The 22852-nt window shown below is 34.9% G+C and overlaps 2 protein-coding genes across 3 annotated transcripts in view; both read right to left on the reverse strand.

Moving 5' to 3' along the window:
• LOC102591780 (anaphase-promoting complex subunit 4) overlaps window positions 1-13469 on the reverse strand; it is a 14472-nt gene extending 1003 nt beyond the window's left edge. Inside the window, exons 1-18 of one of the 2 annotated variants that reach the window (XM_006347066.2) lie at window positions 13281-13469; window positions 13085-13196; window positions 12513-12604; window positions 11532-11609; window positions 10578-10817; window positions 10358-10438; window positions 9770-9912; window positions 7467-7627; window positions 7279-7379; window positions 7121-7195; window positions 5968-6147; window positions 5195-5274; window positions 4976-5074; window positions 3809-3913; window positions 1556-1694; window positions 836-1060; window positions 589-741; window positions 277-358 (exon numbers count right to left, since the gene is read on the reverse strand). In XM_006347066.2, the coding sequence (XP_006347128.1) occupies window positions 277-358; window positions 589-741; window positions 836-1060; window positions 1556-1694; window positions 3809-3913; window positions 4976-5074; window positions 5195-5274; window positions 5968-6147; window positions 7121-7195; window positions 7279-7379; window positions 7467-7627; window positions 9770-9912; window positions 10358-10438; window positions 10578-10817; window positions 11532-11609; window positions 12513-12604; window positions 13085-13196; window positions 13281-13349 (2215 nt within the window). In that variant the 5' untranslated portion in view covers window positions 13350-13469. Of the gene's footprint in view, window positions 1-276; window positions 359-588; window positions 742-835; window positions 1061-1555; window positions 1695-3808; window positions 3914-4975; window positions 5075-5194; window positions 5275-5967; window positions 6148-7120; window positions 7196-7278; window positions 7628-9769; window positions 9913-10357; window positions 10439-10577; window positions 10818-11531; window positions 11610-12512; window positions 12605-13084; window positions 13197-13280 lie in introns of both variants that reach the window. The other variant, XM_006347065.2, reaches the window with a different exon arrangement.
• A 1489-nt stretch (window positions 13470-14958) lies between these two features.
• On the reverse strand, window positions 14959-21267 carry LOC102592326 (eukaryotic translation initiation factor 3 subunit J-A). The gene is made up of 7 exons (XM_006347067.2): window positions 21123-21267; window positions 20309-20369; window positions 18469-18587; window positions 16162-16301; window positions 15756-15906; window positions 15502-15661; window positions 14959-15423 (listed from the first exon to the last, which is right to left on the reverse strand). Exons 2-7 carry the CDS (start codon window positions 20319-20321, stop codon window positions 15332-15334), a joined length of 675 nt encoding a protein of 224 aa, XP_006347129.1. The 5' UTR covers window positions 20322-20369; window positions 21123-21267; the 3' UTR covers window positions 14959-15331.
• Window positions 21268-22852: the final 1585 nt, after the last annotated feature.

Here is a 22852-nt window from a genome sequence, read left to right on the forward strand (position 1 = left end):
GGGCGTCTTATGTGGCGGGGGGGGGGGGGGGGTAAAGATTCTCTAAATACCATTAGCGTAGCTTAGCTTAGCTTGAAACTGAAGTTCTAATTGACAAAGAAATAGGTGTTTCGGCCTTCAAATGAGTAGGACCAATGGTGTTCAGATGTATTCATTTTTGGTATGAAGCGATTAAACATTTTAAGCCCAGAATTTTCTTGGTTAGTTCTCATGAATGTGTTAGCCTCTATTCCTATAACAGTTGTAACCCAAAATAGTACAAATATAACCACTCACCACTGACTGCCAAAGGAGAAACCACAGAATGAGGAATGCTTCGAACCTTTTCACTCTCCAGTTGCAGGTATATAGCAGAATCCTAGATTATCATGCAGATAAAAAGTTAATTAGTTTCTGATGTTCAGAATAACAAACCATGTAGCATGTATATATACACCTCCATCTATTTCAAATTCAGTGACGCAATGGAGTAAATTGAGCAAAAACAATCCATCCAACATCACAAACTAGAATGCATGCCATTGGATACAGAATTTCCAAGAGAAATTTACGCAGATTATTTACTGGTAGAGTAATGATGTCATATACCTGAAGTTCGTGAAGCTTCCAAGAATTGGGGGTGGTAGATCTTGAAAGAGATACAAATGAAAGGTCACCAGATTGTAGAATCATCATGAAAGCATTTCCAGAGCTCTCAGAAGTGGTTGCAGTTTCGTTTAATAGTAAAACAATTTGACCCTCCTGCTTTGAATGATGAAATGTTAAATGGCAGTTGAAGGGTTAGAAAAGTTGTAGGTCATAGAAAAATAACACCAGGTGGGAATTTTCCACTTACTTTATAAAGTGAGAGATCAATACAGTGATATCCATCAGGAATACATAAGAGGGCTGCTTCTATGGGATCACGTATGCTGTCCACTTTGCTCAAATCATGTGTAAGGCCCCTGACAATACCTATGCAGTTTGTGACTGAAAGAGAATCATCTGGTAATTTGAAGGATATATATCCAGTGAGCGTCTGTTGATGTATCTCACTATCTGAAACATCATGCAAAATGTCCTGAACGAATGGAAAGGGATCATAAGGTTAAGTCTCAATTCTCATCCATTATAGATTACCAACTCTCAACAACTCCAAGAATAATCAGGTACAACTAATGCAATTTAAGTTTAAGCTACAGCGAAATTAAGCTTTCAGAACTTCTACCAAGAATTAGAGAACGATCACCATAATTTTGTGAACATATATTTTTTAGACTTTGTGGACCACCACCACATAGCCAGATCTTGATGAGGTCATTTTGAAGCTCCAAATTTTTTTTCATGATTCATTATTATACACAGCACGAGAACAAATTATGTTCATAACTATTCCATTCAAATTGTTTTTTTTTTTTGTTTTGAAAACTTGGTTTTTAATATCAAATAACCTAATGACACCAAATAGTGAAAAGGAAAACCATGAAAGAAAAGAAAAAAAATAAGAATCTTAGGAAGATCAAATAGGAGTGGCTTACTCGACAAGGCTATTCATAGATTATGATTGAACAAGTACCTCATAGTAGGACACTGATGCAGGAACCTTGTAAGGCTTTAGTTTTGAAGAGGATGCAATAGGAAAAAGTGGCAGCAGGTCCTCACAAAGTAGTTTTTCCGAAATAGTAGAAAATGGCATCTCAAAAGCATCTTTGAAACTGCAATTCAGATATCAGATTAACCAATTCAACCACAGATGAAGGAAACAACACAAGATTTGAGTGATTTATTTAGTCATGCCAAACAGGAAATGCCTTCAAGAGGTTATGTCAAGCTTTCAAACTTTAGTAATAAGATGTTGACTACTGTCATATTACAATTACAATCAATGATACATTTTCACACATCACATTGGAAACTAAGGTATTCAACAAAAAATGCATCTCATTAAGGAGAATCATTGTATTAGTTGGATATTCATATATATACCATCAAAAGTGTGAAAGCTTCATCATTGGCAAGCCTACATATCCTTTCTATTGTTATTACTTTCTTCAAGAGACACAGTTTTTCTTTTACACCCCTATGGCTTTTGGACCTTACACTTCCTTATGCTGAGATGTGAGCTGCTAAATCCCCAGTGTTTCTGAGAATCTGAAAATGACCTTGCAAAATCAGCTTTAAGGTATAACGTGTTCTGCATTTCTGCCTCAAACTATGTTTCCTGGAATGAAGAGGGGAGGGTGAATGAGACAAACCTATATGATTACTTCCTCGAGTTGAACTACTATGATTCACTTCAGGTTGCTTGGTCCAGTTGGAAAGAATTAAAACTAACACACTTCCTCATTTCTATCTAGTTTTGGATGGATTGAGAAAGCTAACATAGAGCAGAACGCAGCCCCTCTACTTCATTTCACCTCCTCTTGTACTTCCTTACCAAACAAGTTAAATGACCCTGCTCCTTTTTTTTTCTGAAAAAAGTTAGATGGCCCATATTCTTCGCCTTACTTCCATCCCTCCACCCCCTTCTCTTTTCATCAAAGACCAAACATAGCATAAATGATGGCAGCCTTCATTGACAGCTGACAATTCCTCTATCAGGAGAACTCAAATAAAAATAGGATAGCCAGTTCATGGAGGACATTTTGTACATTCTTCAAGCCAATAATTTCGGAAGAAACAAAAAAAAGTAAGATCATCATACCAAACCTGATTGTAGCAAAATTGAAAAGAAAAGAGGATTAAAACATTGTGTTCTAAATGTGCAATCCCTTACTTCCTCCTGATCAATGATAATGACAACAGAGGGGGAGCAAGATCCAAATAAGTTAAGTGGTCCAAAATCAAGATCCTTTCCAAGTTACCACCACTCATACACGACAGGGAGTTAAAAAAGAAAATGTAAACATAGAAACGACCAATGTAAACAAGAAAGCCAAAATAGCCAAGATTACAAGCTCAATTTGTTTTAATAACTCCATATGTAGAGCAGATTAACATTCATCAATAGTGAACAGAATTTTCTCTATTCATAATCTGATCAAGACAAAGAAGATGAAGTAATGTGCACAAAGAAAGGAGATACAAATATTTACTGTTGATGGTCTCTAACAGAAAATACCATTTCTAGATCCTCAATGAAACCTCCAATTTTAAAAAGATAAATTCCTGAAGTAATAGAAAGTTGACTTTTTATTCTGCACTAAATGGAGATGAATTTTGTTTCTTACTACTGGTATTGTTGCAGTCAGCCATTAAAGCTTCATGCTGGGCAGTGGGCATTACATTAATAAATCACCAACAAGCAGAAATTAAGGTAGACAGAAATTGACCTTTCCATTGTTTGGATCAACAGTTGGACAAATGATGTCCAAACACAGAAAAAAAGCCCCATGCTGGGCAATGGGCACTCCACATTAATAAATAGCAATTAAGTTAGACAGAAACTGAATTCCCGTGTGTTTGGACCAACAGTTAGGCACATGATATCTAAACAGTAAACACAGATACCAGACAGCAAGCAACTACTAAGAATGCAACAACAATAAAACATGAATCTGGGATGTATACACACAAGAGCATCCACTAATTCTTCCCAAATTCTTGGTCTGTTGGCACTATAGGAGTATCAAAATCCAGCTAAACAATATCCACTGCATGCCCATACAGCCAATATTTGAACAGGTAAAAGTAATTTTTTTTTAAAAAAAAAATATGGGCAAAGCCTCATGTGCAGTCGGGATCTTTAACAGTCATCACTACCACATAGAATATTCTAACAAAGATTATGCACAAATTTAGTAAAGAAAAAAATAAAGAGAAGATGTACCAAGCCTCCACTTGTTGAAATTCTTGTGAAAGCGTCCTTTTCAAATATTCTAGATCTGAAAACCCTCCAAAATGTGCTAGTTGTTTAATTCTTTCCATCGTTTCCCTAATTCGGAAAGAACATAAATTTTAGAATTACAACATTGATACAAGAGAAGAATAGGCTCTGCACAGTAAAAATGCGAAACAAAAGTTGGTGAAACTAGTTTATTCTGATTCTGGGGTGAGTTCAGAAGAGCATAATAGCCTTCTATTTTTTTTGATAACCATAACAGCTTCCAAATCATCCACACAAAAAAGTTAACATTGCTAATTAAGCAGTGATCTTCAAATGAATCCCCAAAGTTAAAACTTCAGCTGCAAGAGTTTGGAGTATTGGAATAATTTGACATGAAATTTGGGCTAGCCAAATCCTACGCCTAATCAAATTCTGACTTTTTGATGCTTAAGATAATTGTCATTTCTAAAAGTGATAAAACAGGATCCTGGTTATTCCAACAAGCTCTATTGATGAACATCGTCATATTAAGTACAGCTGCATCAAACTTATCATGGAACTTTCAAGTTCTCAACATAGAAGTAGTAGAGAAACCAAATATATACCATTTTGGATTTGATTCAGTTGCAAAATAGAACAAAACACAAAAATAAGAAAGAACACATTTTCACATATTCAATATTTGGAAACTTTTCTTTATATTTAATCCAGTTCAAGAACTTTCAGCAGTCGATGTTACTTAAGAAGGGTCTTGGTCCAATCTGTGGCATTTGGACCATTCTGAAACTTCTTCAGCCCCCATGACTTCTCTTTTCATGCTCTCCTACTTCTCATAGAGCATAACTGCCAGTCCTTTTTCAAGTGCCTTAATTTTTTTTAGTCAATAATCATGGAAAAGGAGCCAACAACCTATATTTATAGTAATGAGTTTAAACAACTTCGCCTTGGGAAAAACGAAAAATTTGCAGCGGGGCTTTAGTTTTTTTTCCTCAGCCCCCACATGCAAGGAAAAGAAAAATGGAAAGAGGTAATGAACATAGGAAAGTGTTTCTTCTACTATTACTACCTTACATAAAGGTCAAACCTTAAAATAAAACATAAACATAGTGGAGAATAAAACATAATGACTTGTCTCGTACACGAACTTATTTTGGCTGGAGTACAACTTACAGGTCTACTTCGACACTGCTATCTACCTCAGAAAGCTCCAGTAACTGCTTTACAGGATCTTGATCATACAGGAATTTCAAGAATATAATAACAAGTTCACTGTCGAAACAAAGAAGCACAGAGGAAGACCGTTTAACATTAAAACCAAGTGATACCATTTGTAAGTAGATAAAAAAATTGATAATGGTGGAAACAATAAAGAAGGTATGAAAGTTAAACCTATTAAAAGGTAGCTGATCACTTGGTTCAGCCATTAGAATCTTCACAGATTTCAGAAGCCAGCTGAAAAAATTTGAAAACTGAAAACAAGACTAATTAGACCCACCATGATAATCAGACCAACAATGTTATATGGGAGTGAATGTTGGGCTGTTAAAGTCCAGCACACCCACAACATGAGTGTCGCAGTCGAGGATGCTAAGACGGATATACGGTCATACAAGTTTAAAATGATCACATTCACCAGAAAGTGCAAGTAGCACACATTAGGCTTACTTGAAATTCTTTTTATTCATTGCTGCTTTGGGTTGAGGGGCATACTTCCTATCTTAAGTTGCACTATTATTCTCAATCACGAGTAAACAGCAGGCACCTAAGCATATTTAACGTAAAAGCAGGGAGGCAAAAATATAAAATGCATAACAAGCATTCGTTTGCACTTCTCCAAATTGATCACTTATGAAGTAGGTTAAAAAAAAACTTAGCTCTGTCAATATACTATCATGCAAATTCACTTGGAAGGAGATCATTAAGATTGAAATCTAGAAAAGAAAATTAGCATTTCATATTTCTTTTCTATTTCTTTTCAAATAAAGTAACAAACATTTCAAGCTAAAAAGAAAACATTTATCCTAAATATCTTGTAAAGCCAACTCAGAAATATAAAGACCAAATACACGGTCCCTTACTGGCAGAATAAATCAGAACTGATTTTTAGCACAAAAGATATAGGAGAAAATTGTACAACGAGTAGTACACAAATAAAAATTTACCTGTTGTACAACAGAAGCTAAAACCCTCATAAAACGTTCAACCTGTATGAGTAACATGCCAGCCCTTTCTGTAGCATTATCCATCAACTTCTCGTCCAGGCCGATACCTTTATAGCGTGCACGCCATTTTGAAAGCCCTCTCAATTCTCCAATTCTGAATCCAATAATTTCTGCAGCAGGCTGGAAACAGAAGCTAAGTTCTCAAAGCATCAAAGAAATTGACAAAAGTAAATATTACTAAAAAAGTAGGAGTACTCAAGTGATAATTTCAATATTATCACCAACCACCATCAATTACTAAGTTGAGTAAATGGAGATAGAGTTCCATTTACTTCACGGCAGTTATAGAAACTCCTCTAAATACAAGTAGAATCAGTGCGTTGAAAAAGAAAAAGAGCAAGCACCCAAGGGTGTGGCCTAGTGGTTAATGAAGTGGTTGATAGCCATGAGGTCTCAGGATCAAATCCCAGCAGAGACAAAAAACTAGGTCCTTCTTCCCATCTGTCCTAGCCTTGGTGGACAGGGTTACCTAATACCTGTTGCTGGTGAGAGCTGACAGGTATCCCATGGAATTAGTCGAGGTGCGCCAAAAGCTGGCCTAGACACCACGGTCATCAAAAAAAAAAAGAGCAAAAGAACCTCATCTTCTTACACAACTAGTAACCGTTTTAAAATTTACCCATTAAAATCAACTAATAATTGCAATCTTCTTTTAGACTCATCAAGAGACTAGCACAACATTTTTTTTTTCATAAAAAAGTGGCAAGCACATCATATAACTACACTATGGTTAACCTTTAACTCTAAAAAACAGACAACCAGATATTATTTTTAAAGAAAGTCAACTACAGTAAAAACTAAGAACAGTACTGCATTCAGATTTTGAGCTGTATCCCGAGGGAAAAAACAGGCAATCAAAACATCTACTAGGCCAATAAGAGTTGGTTAACCTTGTAAAGTGGTTAAACCTGTGAAGTACTATGTGACTCTGAGGCACTTTTAGAATGGGTATCATCTGAAAATTATTCTATGAAATATTATAGATCGGAGACAGCCTTGCCTTAAGATAACTGACAATTATGTGCAGTTCTGGCACCATGAAAAAAATTATCTTTGTTTTACAAATTTAAAACAGAGAATAAGTCAAGGACACCTGGAGATGATCAAGAACAATTAACTGAAGCTCTTTCCCCGCACCATTAACTGCCTTTGCTACCCGCTTGAGACCCTGGCAATAGTAGTTAAATAAATTAAAAAATTAAACCAGTAATTCCTCTCCTTAATTAAATGCTCCTGTGGAAGAGGTCATACCGCCTCACCAAGAGAATTTTCTAAAAACTGATGAAGCGGAGGACTGGCTCTAGCGCCACCTAAAAGGCTTAGAAACTCATCCTGAGGAGTAGAGTCAAGTCCTAGGTGAAAAATGGAAAACAAAAGATTAACATCAACGGAGAAGAGAAGGAAACCATTAAGGTTGACTTTTGGATTTTGAGCATTACCATGGTCAACGATCAATGTGGATACAGCATTGAACTTCTCGTGAAATGTGTGCATAGCATCGGACCATATTTTAGACATGACTGATAGTGATGTCCGGATGACTTCACTCAGATCTTCAATGTTGGAAGCCTGTTGGGCAACCTGGTGAAGTTCAGTTTTCCTGAGATTGGTTGGTTACAGCAGTTATGATACATGCCAAATAAACTCAAATCAACAAAACACAATTCAAGCAGTTCGTTTAAGGGAAAATCATAAACCATGTCAGTATCCAAGTATGATTGTAAGAATCTTTGTTAGCATGAAAACATATATTGCAATTGTGATTGTGAATGGTCAAACACAAATCACAGTAATAAGGAGTTATGCAGGTGCTAAGGCTGATTTTGCCTGATAACTTTGCACACCTTCACGGCACACACTATAGCTCTACATTAAGTGCTTTGCCCAACCCTTCCAACATCCTCTGCTAAATAAGGACATGATTCGGCTGCTTCATATTTATTTATGCAACTGGCTCCACCAAAAGGAAACTTTCCTTCTTAATGTAAAAAGGAGTGGATCCACAGAAAGTCCTCCACCGAAAGCCCCGACCTGAAGGAGCTAAGTCCTCTGATCCAACAAGGACCAGCACTTGGTGAGAGAAAATAAGATATAAGGCACTCAATCTCATTTGCAGGAAATCCAAGAAACTTTTGGAGCACTTCTGCGAGAAAAAATGTTGGAGAAGTCCATTATTTAAAATGAAGGGATCAAACCAAACCTGGGATATATTCTCCAGTCTTCATATTACTATACTTATGTAAACTACTCTCCACGAGGTAGTGGTAAGGTCGCCGTGCACTCTACCCTCCCCACACCCCACTTGTGGAATTTCACTAGGTATGTTGTTGATGTAAACTACTCTGCTGGGAGCCCGGAGTCATAGAACAGAGGCATGTCCTTTCAGGCCCTACACCACCCTATCTTGACCTACTTAACAGAGTGAGTGTAGGTATGTTCGACCACTAAAGAATTTAAATCCTATGCCATGTCAAAGTAGCCCATGAAATCCACAACGTCGCTTCCACTTGACAGAGACCCATAAGCCTCAAGCATGTCTGAATATTGTAACTCCATGTTGGAAAGGTCTATGCATCAAATGTAGCAAAGTACCACGGAAAGTAATAATGCTTTGATGACTATCAACATCGTCCCAACAAGCGTTATCACGCCCCAAATGGATGAGCACATGACAGGCATCCGATGCCTTCAACTTCCGTCAAGCAAACCAACGACATACTATCCGCAACCAATACCCAGTACATACAATAACTATATCTTACTCTTATACAAATTCTATTTCTTTTTTTTTATGACCGTGGTGTCCAGGTCAGCTTTCGCGCACCTCCACTAATTCCACGGGATACCGCCACCTCCCACCAGCAATAGGTACCAGATGGGAAGAATCACCTAGTTTTTTTGCCTCTGCTGAATTCTCTTGTTTTTTCTTCTCTCCAAGGACAGGAAATTCTAAATTAAGTACTTATATTATTTCTTCTTTAAAGATTTCTATTTTTAAATCATATCAAGATAATCAAACAAAAGTACTTGGCTATCTTTGGCTTTAACAAAAATACAAGTCTCATTCATGAATGCCATATGAGTACCCATACTAATATCAAAAAGACCCATCCGACTAACATCTATGAAGCCTCTATGAGAGACTGAAAGAGAAACAAATTCTAACTGTTGTAGCAAAGCCCATTCTTTCTGGAGAGTGTCACTCTTCTTCCAAGTAGCTTCCCTCCAATCAACCAACTTCTATATATATACCTCTCAGATACCCTTTAACTTCATGGGTCATAGCTATCAAAACTTCTTAGCTCAAGGCGCTCTCTAAATTGTTTTTACTTTTCTGCCTAATCTCTCTTTTTTAAAAATCTATTTCTCAGTCAGACTACTTTTTTCTGCCTAATCTCACTGAACTGGCAGCCTATGATCCTTGTACAAATTAATGACACCTAATATTCATTCAGCAGTGACACACTGAGCCACTGGTGGAAAATCTAAGCACCTTGTACCCTCAAAAACACGTGTCACAGATATGCTACATTCTACCCTGTCAAATTTCCCTTTTTGTTCTTTAAATTTTAATTCTTAAAACAATTTTTCAAAGTCGATGCAAGTAAAAGTCAAATCATCTCTATTATCATCATCTATGACGATTGTCTCAGAAACAACAATTGCTGGTTGCTGCAAAATAGAGTATTTTCACATCTTAAAACAGGAGATGAAAATTCATAAAGTTCCGCTTTACAATTACCTTTTGGAAAATATTGAAGTATTGAGGACTAAGCAGTGAAAGCCAAGTAACCCATGATGTCCTTCACCTTGATCAATCTCATCAGTGATCAGCTCCCCATTGCACAAAACTACTAAATGGCAAAGATCTTTAGACAAGGCCACCTTCAATGACATCATACATAGTGAGAACGATGAATAGGGATTAGGCATGAGTTTGGCACAATCTATGCAAAGAATGACAAGTCACATCAAAAGTGCCAATACCTGATTTCTAAAGGTGTCATCATTTTTTGGAATGTGTTACACACTTACACTAAGTTTTTTGAGCAACCAAAGCTGGTTCTGCATAAGCATCTTTTATCACTATCACTATTTTTCTTTTTAAATTACTATTACTACTTTTATCACTATTGTTTTGTGGTGTTTGAGACTGTTCTGTTACCTTCCTGGTATCAACTCCAATAAAATTATTTGAAATGGAAACTACAATAAAATATTGATGTGAATAAGCAGGACATAGCAAAATGTATCATTGAGCAAGACATAAATACTTCAACCTTTGGACTACTAAGATATCATAAGACTGTTGACAACAAAGTAAACATACCTTACAAATGGAAGCATTCAGAAGTCGGCTAGCAACATTGCTGCTTGAGAGTGAACTGGAGACAACAAGGTTGTGTATATTCTAGCGAGTAAGTCCAAGTAATCCACATAATAGAAATAAAATATCAGACAATTAGTCAAAGAGACAGGTGAAATGAAAATAGATATCACTCAAAAAAAAAAAAACACCAAAACATCTTTAATGAAGACAAACAACTTACAACTGTCCCTATTGGAAATATGCCAAAGATATTGAAGCAGATACTTCCATCCTTGTCCCCGCTACATAAAATGTTATATCTTTGATGTGAAGAATTTGATAGCTCCTGGAAAGAATCCTCTCCATCATCCATGAAGCCACTATCCCCAGGTACAAGTCCAGGCATCTTAGGAACTCTAGGGGGAGGAGGAAAGAACCGTGAAGTTCGATCTTCATAACTGGAGGTATTACTGTTCTTGTCCTAAATTCCAAGAGAAAGACTTACAAGGTCAGGAAAGGTGAAACAAAAGTATCAAGATTTAATAAGGCACAAAAAGCGAAGCACCCAAAACATATCCGGAAGCCCTCCGAACTAATAAGTATCATAGCATAAAGTTTCAGGTTCTACATAAGGGCAGCAACTCTCTGCAAGTCATCTGCTACACCGTAAAATTTGCTACGACACCTTAACAGAGATAACAAAGATCAAAACATGCAGTTCCCCAACAGAAAATACTGCACACTAACAGTCTGAGACAATTCGTTTGATCTTGGAACTAGAGATACAACTTACGGAAGTTCAATCCAGCAAGAAAGCTTAACAACTCTTTAAGCTTCTTCGAGTTAATAAGAGATAAAAACCAATCAAGAATGGCTTCATCATGGAGCATAAACTGAATCTGCAGGTGGATGTTAAATGGCTGCTGTGGTAGAAATGGATTTTCTCAACACGAGAAAGAGAGGGCAGTTTGGATGTAATTTTCAATATATTTTCAAATAAGGAACTATTTTCCTTTACTCAATGTAATTGAAATAATGCAGTTAGTTTACAAATGAAAGCCCAAATAAAGTCAGACCTCAACTGGCTGACGTTTAATCCTTGCATGATAAATAACTTGCATTAAACTTGAATAGACTTGCACTACTATTAACCATGGAAAAGTAGTCTGTCAGAAGTTTGAACAAAAAGTAAAACCTTTTTCCCATCCTCCTCCCAATGGAGACACACAACATCAGCCGAGTGGGACTTTATGTTTCGCAACAGCTTTCCGTTCTGCAAGGGAACAGACTAATGAGAAAACAGTATGTATAGAAAACACACAGGAGAATGAACCAATAATATTCTAATTGACAGGGACACATCTTAACTTAAAGGCTCAAGCCAACAAAATGGAATTCTTCTCACTCAACCTAATCCTAATGAAATCCACCAAGCTCTTGAAAAAAAATGTTTTTTAGCAAATTACTCAGTGTCAACGTAGTGGGTTTTTTCTCTAATTTGCAGCTAAATAAACAAAGTAGATTCAGGCTCTTCATCAAATATAATGCTCAAGAGATAACTAGTAGTCTAGTACTGTATTCATTTTGTAAAATACAAAACAAGTATTGCACATTGAAGTTACATAAATAAGATCCTTAAATAAGTTTTTATCACATCCTTGCAAGATGCAATATCTTATAAGATATGTTTAATGGACACTTATAGTGGTGTACCTTCACTAAAAGCTTTTATGAGGTTTACAGGGAAAGAACAATCTATAAGTTCTAAAAGGAGAAAAAGTATCTTCTGGATTAAAAATTACAAAGTAGGCTAGTACAACTTCTTTCAGGGAAGACAGCAGGAGTAGGTATCTAGCAAATAGTGACAAGGATGCAAATATTGCAGATGGAAAATGGCAACAACTTAGACCGAGCAAGAGAAGTTTGAAAACCATTGGATAAAAATTTATCTTATCAAGTGATTTATTTTCAAATAACTATTTGCTACCTCATGGCATAACTTACTTCTTTGTTTTTACGAGTAAGAAATGAAATAATCCAAGGTATTTATAAGATCATCGAACGTTAAATATCTTTGATCCTGCAACTATCATATTTTGCTTAAACAGATTCATGACATACTTAAACTAACAACTATTTGCACTAAGAAAAGCATCCTTTATATCATCAAACTTACTTCTACATCATGCAAGGAGATGGTCCCATCTTCAAGCCCAACTGCAATTGCTTTCCCATCAGGACGCCAACATATGGAAGTTATGTTCTTTCCTAAAAGATAGATATTCCATTAGTGGACAATTAAGATTAGGAGATTGATGTTGTAACTTAACATCTTCGACACTGAAAAAGGACCGAACATGCTGATTTGAACATGGAATAGGATCAATTTTTTAGATTATGATAACAATCTAATTTTCCCCTCTTATCAGGAATACATTAAATAAGTCCCCACGCTTTCACAAGAAAATCATCTAACAGCCAAACCATACAACATGTATTACTGAATTTTACTAACTAAAGAAACAATTCACACAAACAAAAAAAAAACTTTTTATATGGTCAGTTTGCAGGAAGTTCAACTAGTACATCAGCCAACCATAAGTAGAGGTGTCATCAAATAATATCTCCGTTTTCCCTCTCTACAGTTGAACTATTCAACCATCCCCTAGGAGAAAATAATCTTTACAAAACTTTATAAGCTCGTGTTGAGACATCGCATATTGAGGGATGAAAGTAAAAAAGGGGTACCGGGAGTAACAGTCCAGAGCCTTTGCCAATTGAAACGATGAAGTAGAAGCTTGGAGTCTTCTGTAACCATAGCAAGTAAATCTTTTTCTGGATTCCATTCAGCAATTTTAATCTGCAAAACACATACACCCAGAACAAATTTGAAAATAATCATCATATAAGCAGGTTTACAATACATAAGTGAATACAATCGGACCTGAGAAGCAATGGGTTTGTCGAACTGAAGCTGAAATGGAAGAATCCGTTGGTTTTCATCAGTTTCCATCGCTGCTACTCAGGTGAAGAGGGCGGGGTTTTGGGTTTTTCTTCCTCCTAATTTGAATTGGGCCACCAAATTTAAAAAGGGACGCTCATATTTCAAACTTTTTTTTTCCAATTTTTTGTCTTCCAAACATTTTTGTAATTTAATCATTAGAGTAAAAGAAAATTTTCTTTCTAAAGAAAAACAACATGATTTTCTTTAAATAGTAGGTGTTTTTCAAAGCCGGCATTATAACAGTGCAGTGGTAAAATTACTTCACCCTTATCAAGACGTCTCCTGTTTGAGCTCTAGATATGGAGAAAATGAGCATCACCCCAAATGGGCCTACAATGAGCCATCTGAATTTAGTTGGAGCTCCAATACGACCAAAAAATATATATACTCCCTCCGTCCCATATTATAAGTCACATTTTCCATTTGCACTTGCTTTAAGAAATAAGGTAATTTTACCCTTATGCCCTTATTTAATGTTTGCTTATGACAACTTTGTAATAAATGATGAAATGTTAGATTTTAAAAATATAAATGCATTTGGATGACTATTTAAATTTACTTTTGGAGCCAAATTTTTTCACCAATTGATACCAAAAAAATTTAAAAATCAAGTTTTCCCACCTCAATTTCCTATATATTTTGTGTAAAATGTTTTTTATATTTTATATATAAATTCTTAAAGCAAACATGACAACATCACAAAATATTCAAATTCCATTACTTTAAATTGATCTAAATTTTAAATTAGACGACAAATGAATTTTAGTTCTAGTTCGACAAATAAAATGAAATGAATTTTATTTAAATGATGCATAACTCCTTCATTTGGATCTTGATTTTTCTCAATTTGGTCTTCACATGTTTTGGTTGAGTCTTCTATTTTTACATCCTTTGAACTTTTTGAAATGTCATCTTCCTTGATTAAAATTTGTTGAAGTTTTCAACTTTCTAAGTTTTTTTTTTTTTCATCTTTTATTTTTAATTTGCTTGTTGATATTTTTTTTCAAAATCAGATTTTATAGAATAAGTAGTGAATAAAAAGTAGTAAATTAATGAATGAAGTACTCTCCCAATGAAATTAATTACTTGTAGACTTCCTAGGTTAGTCAAAGTAAATACATTTTCAAGATTAATTAATTAATCAATTATGGGCAAAATTTTATAAAATGACATATATTGTGGTCCAGCTATTTTTAGAAAGGGGTGACTTATAATATGGAACGGAGGAGTAATATTTTCTGGAAAAAAAAATCATGACCACTCCTGGAAAGCCAAATCTGAAGAAAAACAAACTATCGCAACTTCAATTCATAATGCCAACTTATTTGTTATTTGTAATTATAACGACTTGCATCGAACCTCTAAAATAGAGTTAATTTTTTGTAAGTGTTGACATAAGTTCTCAAGAAACAAAAGTTCGTGCCCAATCTCAAGTACTGAGATGGATAAGAATTGCCTGAGGTTCATGCCCTCACGCAAAGGCTGAATTTGGCAATCCAAGTAGAATTACATATTGACTATTCGAACAAAAGTTGCATCCAATCTCAAGTCTCTGTGAATATGATTTCCGCAACAATTTTAACAATTAACTGTACACATTGGCAAATGGTCAGCATCAAGAAGAAAGCATGAAAATAAAGGATCAAAATAGTTTTGAACAAGACAGTTGCATGAAATCTATAGGTCCAAAATCTGAGATCTGAATCATACAAGGAGAACGCAGATCAACCGACAAATCATTTACCAACGGATCTCCAACCAGTAACTGACCGCAAAATGTAAACAAAACAAAGGATACTTTCTTATTTGACCCAAAAGAAAAAAGAAAAAGATATGACACACTCAATAAGGCTCCAGAATAGGGAGGTAACAGGGCCCCAAGATCTTCCTCATAGTTGTCACTTGTAGATTCAAAAGATCTCCAGACTGATGTAGCTAGAAAGGTGAAAAAACCGGCCTAACATTCCTGTCTTTGCTAAGTTTCCCCCTCTTTACATGAAATCAAAATCATCATAACCATCATATGCATTTACCACTGCATCATCATCTGCCTTGTCAACATGTAGCTGCTTCTTCTTTGCACCTGTAAGGAAAAAAAGTCATAAACCCTACCAATATAAAAAACACAATTATCATAGAAAGTAAGTATGCACAGCAGTACCTGTCTTCTTTTTACTTGCAGTGGCTTCCTTTTCTGCTTTAATCTTCTCATTTGCAAATGCAGTAATAGAAGAGCCAATGTCTTTAGCATCTTGCCCTTTCAACGAGGTCATCGACAATCTCATAACAGCCTTGAGCAACCCAATGTAGTGGTAGCTTTTCTAAAAAAAAAGCAGACAACCATTTAATGCCCATTCAAGTTAACCCCGACAATTAAGAAATTAGAAAAGACTGAAAAGATTAAATTTGCTAAACCTCATATGGTCGCAGCTTATGAGAGATCAACTCAGCATATTCCAAGAAATCACTCTCGCTTTTTGGGATAAAATTTTCAAGGGTCTTGTCATCACCACCTTTCTTGGCAAACAATTCAGCTGTGGACTTATAATCAGCTTCTTCTACAAGCCTGTAAATAGAAATGTGAGAAGAATTTTGAATATCTCCTGATGTCAATAGCCACATTGTATTATCTAGTTCATCGGGAAAACAAACAAATTACACAGGGAAAACATCACATAATTCCCAACCACATTCATAATTCAACTTATTAACTATAACCGATGACTTGGTGTGACACCAGCTTCTTAAACATCTAAAGTTCTAAACTACTAATCCTCTATTTCTCAATCAAAACACCATATGAGGCATGTAAGTTCCTAACCTTTGCTGGCGAAGTTTTTCTGCTACTGGATCTAGAGGCTCCTCATTGGTATGAACTTCGACTTCCTTGCCTTTCTTTTCACCAGCCTTTGCAGCAGACTTCTTGGGGGCCTTCTCAGCAGGAGGTTCTGGTATAGGTGCCTGATTAATCCACCACACCTTGAGTTGATTAGACCAAGAAGTAGGATGCAGAGTAGGTACTTGACATAGGGGACATATCACCAGAACATGAGAATCACAGAGCAGGCAGCATGACGCAAGAGCACATTGAATAGAAAAATATAGGTGTGAAACGAATATAATCTTACAGAAGACATGAAGGATAATAATTAAAGTTATCTTACAAAATAATACTCCACAGAAGACAATCACCCTACTGTTAGGCATTGGTTCTATAAATAGCTGATGAAACAAATTATGAAGTCATTCGATAACGTTCTTGTTAGAAGTAAATTTAAAATGGACGAATAATATGAGCATCTTATAATTACATCGCGGAAATGACTTTTAAGAAATCTAAGTCTTATGATTAAAAGCTAAAAGAGCCTTTCTACAACACTACTATATGAATCTCCATTCATCATATTTATCTATTTATGTCATCATCATGCCAAATAAAAATAAAAGTGAAGAATAAATTAAAAATGTAAATATGCAAATAAATAGCAGCAGTAGTAATAAACAAATTATAATAAAAGTTTCTCAAGTTTTTACTGCCATATAAATCTATTACAAGTTCAAAATACTCCTGGAAAGGCAATAGGTCAAAAACAATTTACTAACAAGACTAAAACCTATTTTCAGCTAGTAGATATCTCCTACATTTTTTGAAATCAGTAACTTTGTAGTAGATATCTCCTACATTACTGTTTCCTTCCTTTGTGCCCTATATATAGCTGAGCCTACATCGATTCAAGGCATTGTAGGCCTTTCAAGACAACTACCTTTCATGTGATCCCATCCACCCCCGACCCCCCAAAGCCCCTTTTAAAACCTTTAGCTCATCATAGTTTCCCCAACAATACATTTGATTGACAAAGGACCTGATCAAACCATCTAAAGCAGCATTCACTCCTTATATCTTCATTACGTGCTACTTGCACCTTCCGGTGAATATTGTCAGTTCTAATCTTATCTAATCTTATATGACCTATGTACTTTCCTTGTCAATATACACAAATGTTACCTTCTCAAAAATATTACCGTACATCTCTATGAGTAATATATTCATTCATCCATCATTCCATTCTCTTGAAAAGACGAACCTAGATATCTAAATTGTTTGCACTTGGCACCACAATCCTGACTAGTCTTACCTCAACTCCACTCGCTTCATATTAGCAAACTAGTAGAGCACATAGTCAGCTTATATAACTTAACAAAAGAAAAACTAAAAACAGCTTTTTACTACGAGTCATTCTTTTCTACTACATTAAATGATGATAACCGCATAATTATCTTGATCAGGCTTATTTCATTGTTCTCAGTATTAGACACGAAGTGAGGATTCCTAGTCTATGAACTCATATGCAAACACTAACACAAGTCACATCCCATAGGTTTTCTGCACACACAGCAAACAATGACAAGATATGGAGGCATATAAATCTGTGTTTTATGATTAGATGATTGGATATACGAGTGTTTTTCTTGACTCCACAAAATGGTATATTCACATGACAAGATCCATGGTTATTGTGTTGTGTATCATCCCACTCTACATACCTTTATTCATCTATTAGTCGTATGATAACTAAATAATAATGTGCGAAACAACCTACTCAAACACATGGAATTCACCAAGAATGAGAAGCATCTGATGTATAACAGAAAATCAACTGGATCCAAAGAGATCGAAATATTCGATTACACTTCCAGGTTGGTATGGAAAACATGACCAAATGTCTTCTTCTTTTTTTATAAAGAACACGCCAAAATATCTAATCAGGTTTAAACACTTCACCAGCCGATTAAAATATCTGTCAAACCTACTAATGCAGATGTGCTAAGACATATTAATTCTATAAAGCAAAAACACAGAAATATAATCCGTTGATGCAACGACATAAAAATCCCTTAGATAATTCTTGGATAAGTCACTCCAAGTAAATATTCTCAATGCAAAAGAATAATTTCCACTTTTCAAGACACTGATGAACAACACTAGCAGGTATGAGGCAACTAACGTTATTATCAGAACAAGATAGTTTAACTAAGATAATTTTTTTGTGGGGAGTGGGGGAATTGATGAATGGTAAAAGAGTGTTCACGAAACAGACACAGGAAACCAATAAGTTGTCTACTATACCGGAGCAGGCTCCTCTTCATCTTCCCAAGATTCTTTTACATCATTATCCTCTGCATCTTCATCATCCCATTTACTCGTTGGCTGATCCTTCTTAAGTAGATCTGGAACTGGTACATCCTCTGAAATAAAACATGCATGTTATAGACTATCTTGCATATATTGATGGGGTTAAAACTAAAATATTTGTCAAGTGAAATGAAACTCAGAATTCGCTATCAAATAACAAAAACTTAGGCAATTATGTGAATAAGATTATGGTAGTATAAAAGACTTCAACTGAAGAGGTATTAGGTTGAGGATAGTTACATATCTTTTTCTGCATGCACAATAAACCAATGCAATGTCCAATGGAGAGGGAATCCAAGTGTTTTCAAAAAGACAAATGATTCAAACCCAAAAATAAACTGGTTTTAACAAGCAAAATCTCCAGAAATAGGGACCCAACATTTATGGTTTTATTCCAATTACTGCAAATATTCGACCACTTACAATGGCAGTTGCTTCTTGTAAATGCTATGCTAAAAGATTGTATCAGTTACCCAAAAAAAAAAATGGACCAATGAGTTCAAGTGAGTAGGCTCAGCACTTGGACAATCCAGAAGCAAGTATTATTAAACCCTTACCACAATAGAGACAGCATAAGCAGCTTACCATTGATTAGTGAGATGAATTCTTAGATTATTGTTTATTCCTTTTCCTTTCTGCCACACACAAACCCCTGGTGTGGTGTGAGTGATGACAAAGCATAAATGAGGCAAAAACAAAATTGTTGCTGACTTAAGGAATGCGCTCTACTCTATTTTTGAAGTCAATAGGGTCATACCCACAGAGAGTCACAGAAGGCTATGAATCTTGGAATTTACGAAGTTATAAAGTCATAGGAGATCCGGATTATGATCCTTGTGAGTATTTTTTGGTGTACTTAGACAGTTAGAAACTATATATGTTTTGATGGAATCTCAACTCCGTCCACTCTTCAAAAGCTAGATGCCTGGTTAATTAGTTGGAGCACCTAACCCCTGCAAATAGCACTGATCTGTTTTGGACTTCGATAGCTCCCTAAATCTAGTATAGTTTCTTTGGATGCAATCTCTCTTTTGTACCTTTTGCATCTTCTTGATACCTACTAATGAAACATCTTACTTCATCCAAAAAAAATTGAACTGTGCACACCAAAGTACAAAATATGGAACAAGGACTGTTTTGTGTTAATGTTGTCCTGCATTCATACAAGACATGTCCCCAAAGAAGGGAAACATTATTTATATAGCACACCTAGTTAGACTGAGATTTAACGTAGCAATGGGGAATTGCAGACAGCAATTGTACACCTCAAACCCCTGGCATCCTACAGGATCATGATTGCTATGCTACATCTCAAAACTTCTTTTGAATAGATAAGGATCATAAAAGAACACGGTGATTGTATCTTTCGTGAATTTGGCAAAAGAGAAGCTACAACACTAAATATATTTTACATCTTCAAATAAGATTTATGGCACAGAACTTTGTCTATCAGACCACAGCCTTCAGGACAGTAGTTGAACAATACCAATGTTGAGGAACATACAACACAAGGAAAATTCATACCAGTCTTGCACTAAGTACTCAGCAAGGGACTTTACTCCAATATAAAAGTTACACAGAAAGTTAATAAATGATACTCTATCATTAAACAGTAAAGGAACACACAAACAATCATGTTTTAATGCTTTCCAATTAAGTAGGAAGAGCAATGAATTGATTCCTAAATAAAGCAAGATGTATTAGCATCAGAAGTAATTGAATTAGTTTTTCTTAGGAAGGTAGTTACAAAAACAGTTAGAAATATCAACATTACCCCAATCCTCCATCTCTAGTTGATTCTCTTCCGTCCACAAAAACTTGTTAAGTTCGAGTATCTGCAGTAGAAAAAACTCAGTTCTTTTCCAGAGAAACCAAATTATCAGCAACAGAAACCTCTTTAATCAAATCACTAATATACAGGAAAATCAAATCATTCAATTATGCAAATAGAACTCCAAGATTAATCAAGAACATCGCCTCGTTCCCAAGATTCTATTAATACCCACACATACAGACTTGTCAAAAACCATAACACAATGTCAATGGAACTCCAATATTAATCAAGAACATCACCTCACTGCCAAGATTCTATTAATACCCACACATACTGACTTGTCAAAAACCAGAACACAATGTCATTGGAACTCCAATATTAATCAAGAACATCACCTCGCTCCCAAGATTATATCAATACCCACTCATACAGACTTGTCAAAAACCATAAAACAATGGAAGAAAAAAGTTTCAATTAACATCAGTGCTCGAGTCGGTCGGACATTGTATGTCAGGTAGGGAAGTGCGGCTGAACCCTAAAACCGCCACTTAAAGCAGTTCTCAAAAATTACAAATCCGAAAGCCCTAAATTCAGTTCAAAGACATAAGGATATTTTATATGACGCGTGAGACTCAACTACGAACACACACACACACACACACACATATATATATATATATATATATATATATATCCGAAGACGCCAAATCGCAGAGAAAAGCAATAAATTGAACCAAGAAACAAGATTGAGCGAATAAACCAAAAACAGAGCAAGAACCGAGTAAACGCAATAGATGAAGAAGGAGATACTTACATGGGAAGAGAGATAACCAGAGGTGAACAAATCTGATGAAGGCGATGTAAAATGGTTAAGCACCGTATTAAGCAATAGCAGAATGTGAAACAGCGTTTCCGATGACCAAAATACCCTTGGCTCAAGCAGTCCAAGATGGAGAAAGAAAATCAAACAGTCAAGATGCCTTTACTTTTATACTAAGTAAAATATAAAAAAGGAAAAACTAATTACTCCCTTCCTTTTACTTGTCACTTTTTCCTAAAATAGATTTTTATTTTTACTTGACATATCAAGAAAAGGTAATAATTTTTTTCTATGTTTTAATGTCAGAATGACATCATTTAACAGGTTTAGTAAAATAGTTATATCATTAATTACTCCCCTCCATTTCAAATTAATTGAATTGTTGAGGTGTTTCACACCCTTTAAGAAAAGAAGATTAAGACATAATTTAGGTATAACTTTCCATTTTTACCCTTATTAATTATTGTCAAATTTATTATTAAAATAACTTAAAACATTTAATTAAATAAATAATTCCAATACTAATTAATGAAGGGTAAAATTGGAAGAACATTAAGTAGTCTAGAAAATTGAACAATTAAGTTAATTTGAAAAATGAAAAATATTTCAACAATTCAATTAATTTGAAATGTAGGGAGTTTTTTCTTAATGATTGTGTCAAGTCAAACTGTGGCAAGTAAAATTGAACAGAGGGAATAGTTGATCATCTTACTAAAAATACTTATTTCATATTAGTTGTTCACTTTATTAAATCAAGAAAACATTAATTAAAGTTTTTTATATTATCCTTATGATTAATTCTCTTAACAGTGTGCACATTTGTTTATAAAATTCCTAAAAAAGTTTTTTAAGGGGTGAATTAGTAAAATTATCTTTTTATTTATGATTTCTTAATATGCATGTAAAAAAAGAAAATGATCAACTAATATAAGACAAAGATAGTAATAAGGAAAACATATCATATGTATTTACTATACACTGCTATAGTTTGAAATAATTATCATTTACGACTACTGTTTATAAAGGCTAATGCGCTCTCTCTCTCTCCTCTTTCTCCGAGACCTCATTCGCTTCTCTCCCTCCTCCAACATTCTAGCTCGCCTCTGACCTCCTTCTAGTAGCTTTTTTATATATATACAAATCAATTATGTCAATTGTGTTCTTGATATAATTATTAATTAAATATACAAATCAATTATATATATCTCCTCTCTCCTAGATCTTGTTCGCCTCTCTCCTCAATCCTCTCTCATCTTTCATCTCTCCTCCCTCTTCCTTCTCCCGATCTCGCTCGCCTCTCTTCTCCTTATAATATGTAGTTACGAATTGTAAGTAACCAAATTATAACTAAGAAGCTTGATTATGTTTCTAGTCTTACTTGTTTTTGAAATTTCCTTTATAAAAAATTACGTACTTGGAATTGAAATTCTACCATTAAAGATGAATTTGAAATTTAAATTTAAGTTTAAATTTAAATTGAATTTGAAGTTCTTTAAATCTCATAAACAAGCATAAATTTAATAAAAATTTCATGAGACACCTTATTTAAATGTTGTCATTTAAGTTGTAGCCATTGTTAACAACTATTTAATTGATCCCACTTTTAACAAGTTTCCAACAAACCTCCTCCTCCGACTTCTATATAGACATATTTTAGCTTTAAAACTTCGATAATACTATAATCACATAATCCATTCTCTTCATTTATTACATCATCATAAAAG

This window comes from Solanum tuberosum, unplaced genomic scaffold (assembly GCF_000226075.1).
Source record: "Solanum tuberosum cultivar DM 1-3 516 R44 unplaced genomic scaffold, SolTub_3.0 scf00083, whole genome shotgun sequence".
Lineage (NCBI taxonomy): Eukaryota > Viridiplantae > Streptophyta > Magnoliopsida > Solanales > Solanaceae > Solanum > Solanum tuberosum.

Bases quoted from the DNA above. Each gene is read 5' to 3' on its own strand.
- LOC102592326 (XM_006347067.2), bottom strand. The intron at 15,907-16,161 runs GTTAGGAACTTA...TTCTATTTACAG, and splicing joins GAAAAACTTCGCCAGCAAAG to GCTTGTAGAAGAAGCTGATT. The intron at 15,662-15,755 runs GTTTAGCAAATT...CTTTTTTTTTAG, and splicing joins ATAAGCTGCGACCATATGAG to AAAAGCTACCACTACATTGG.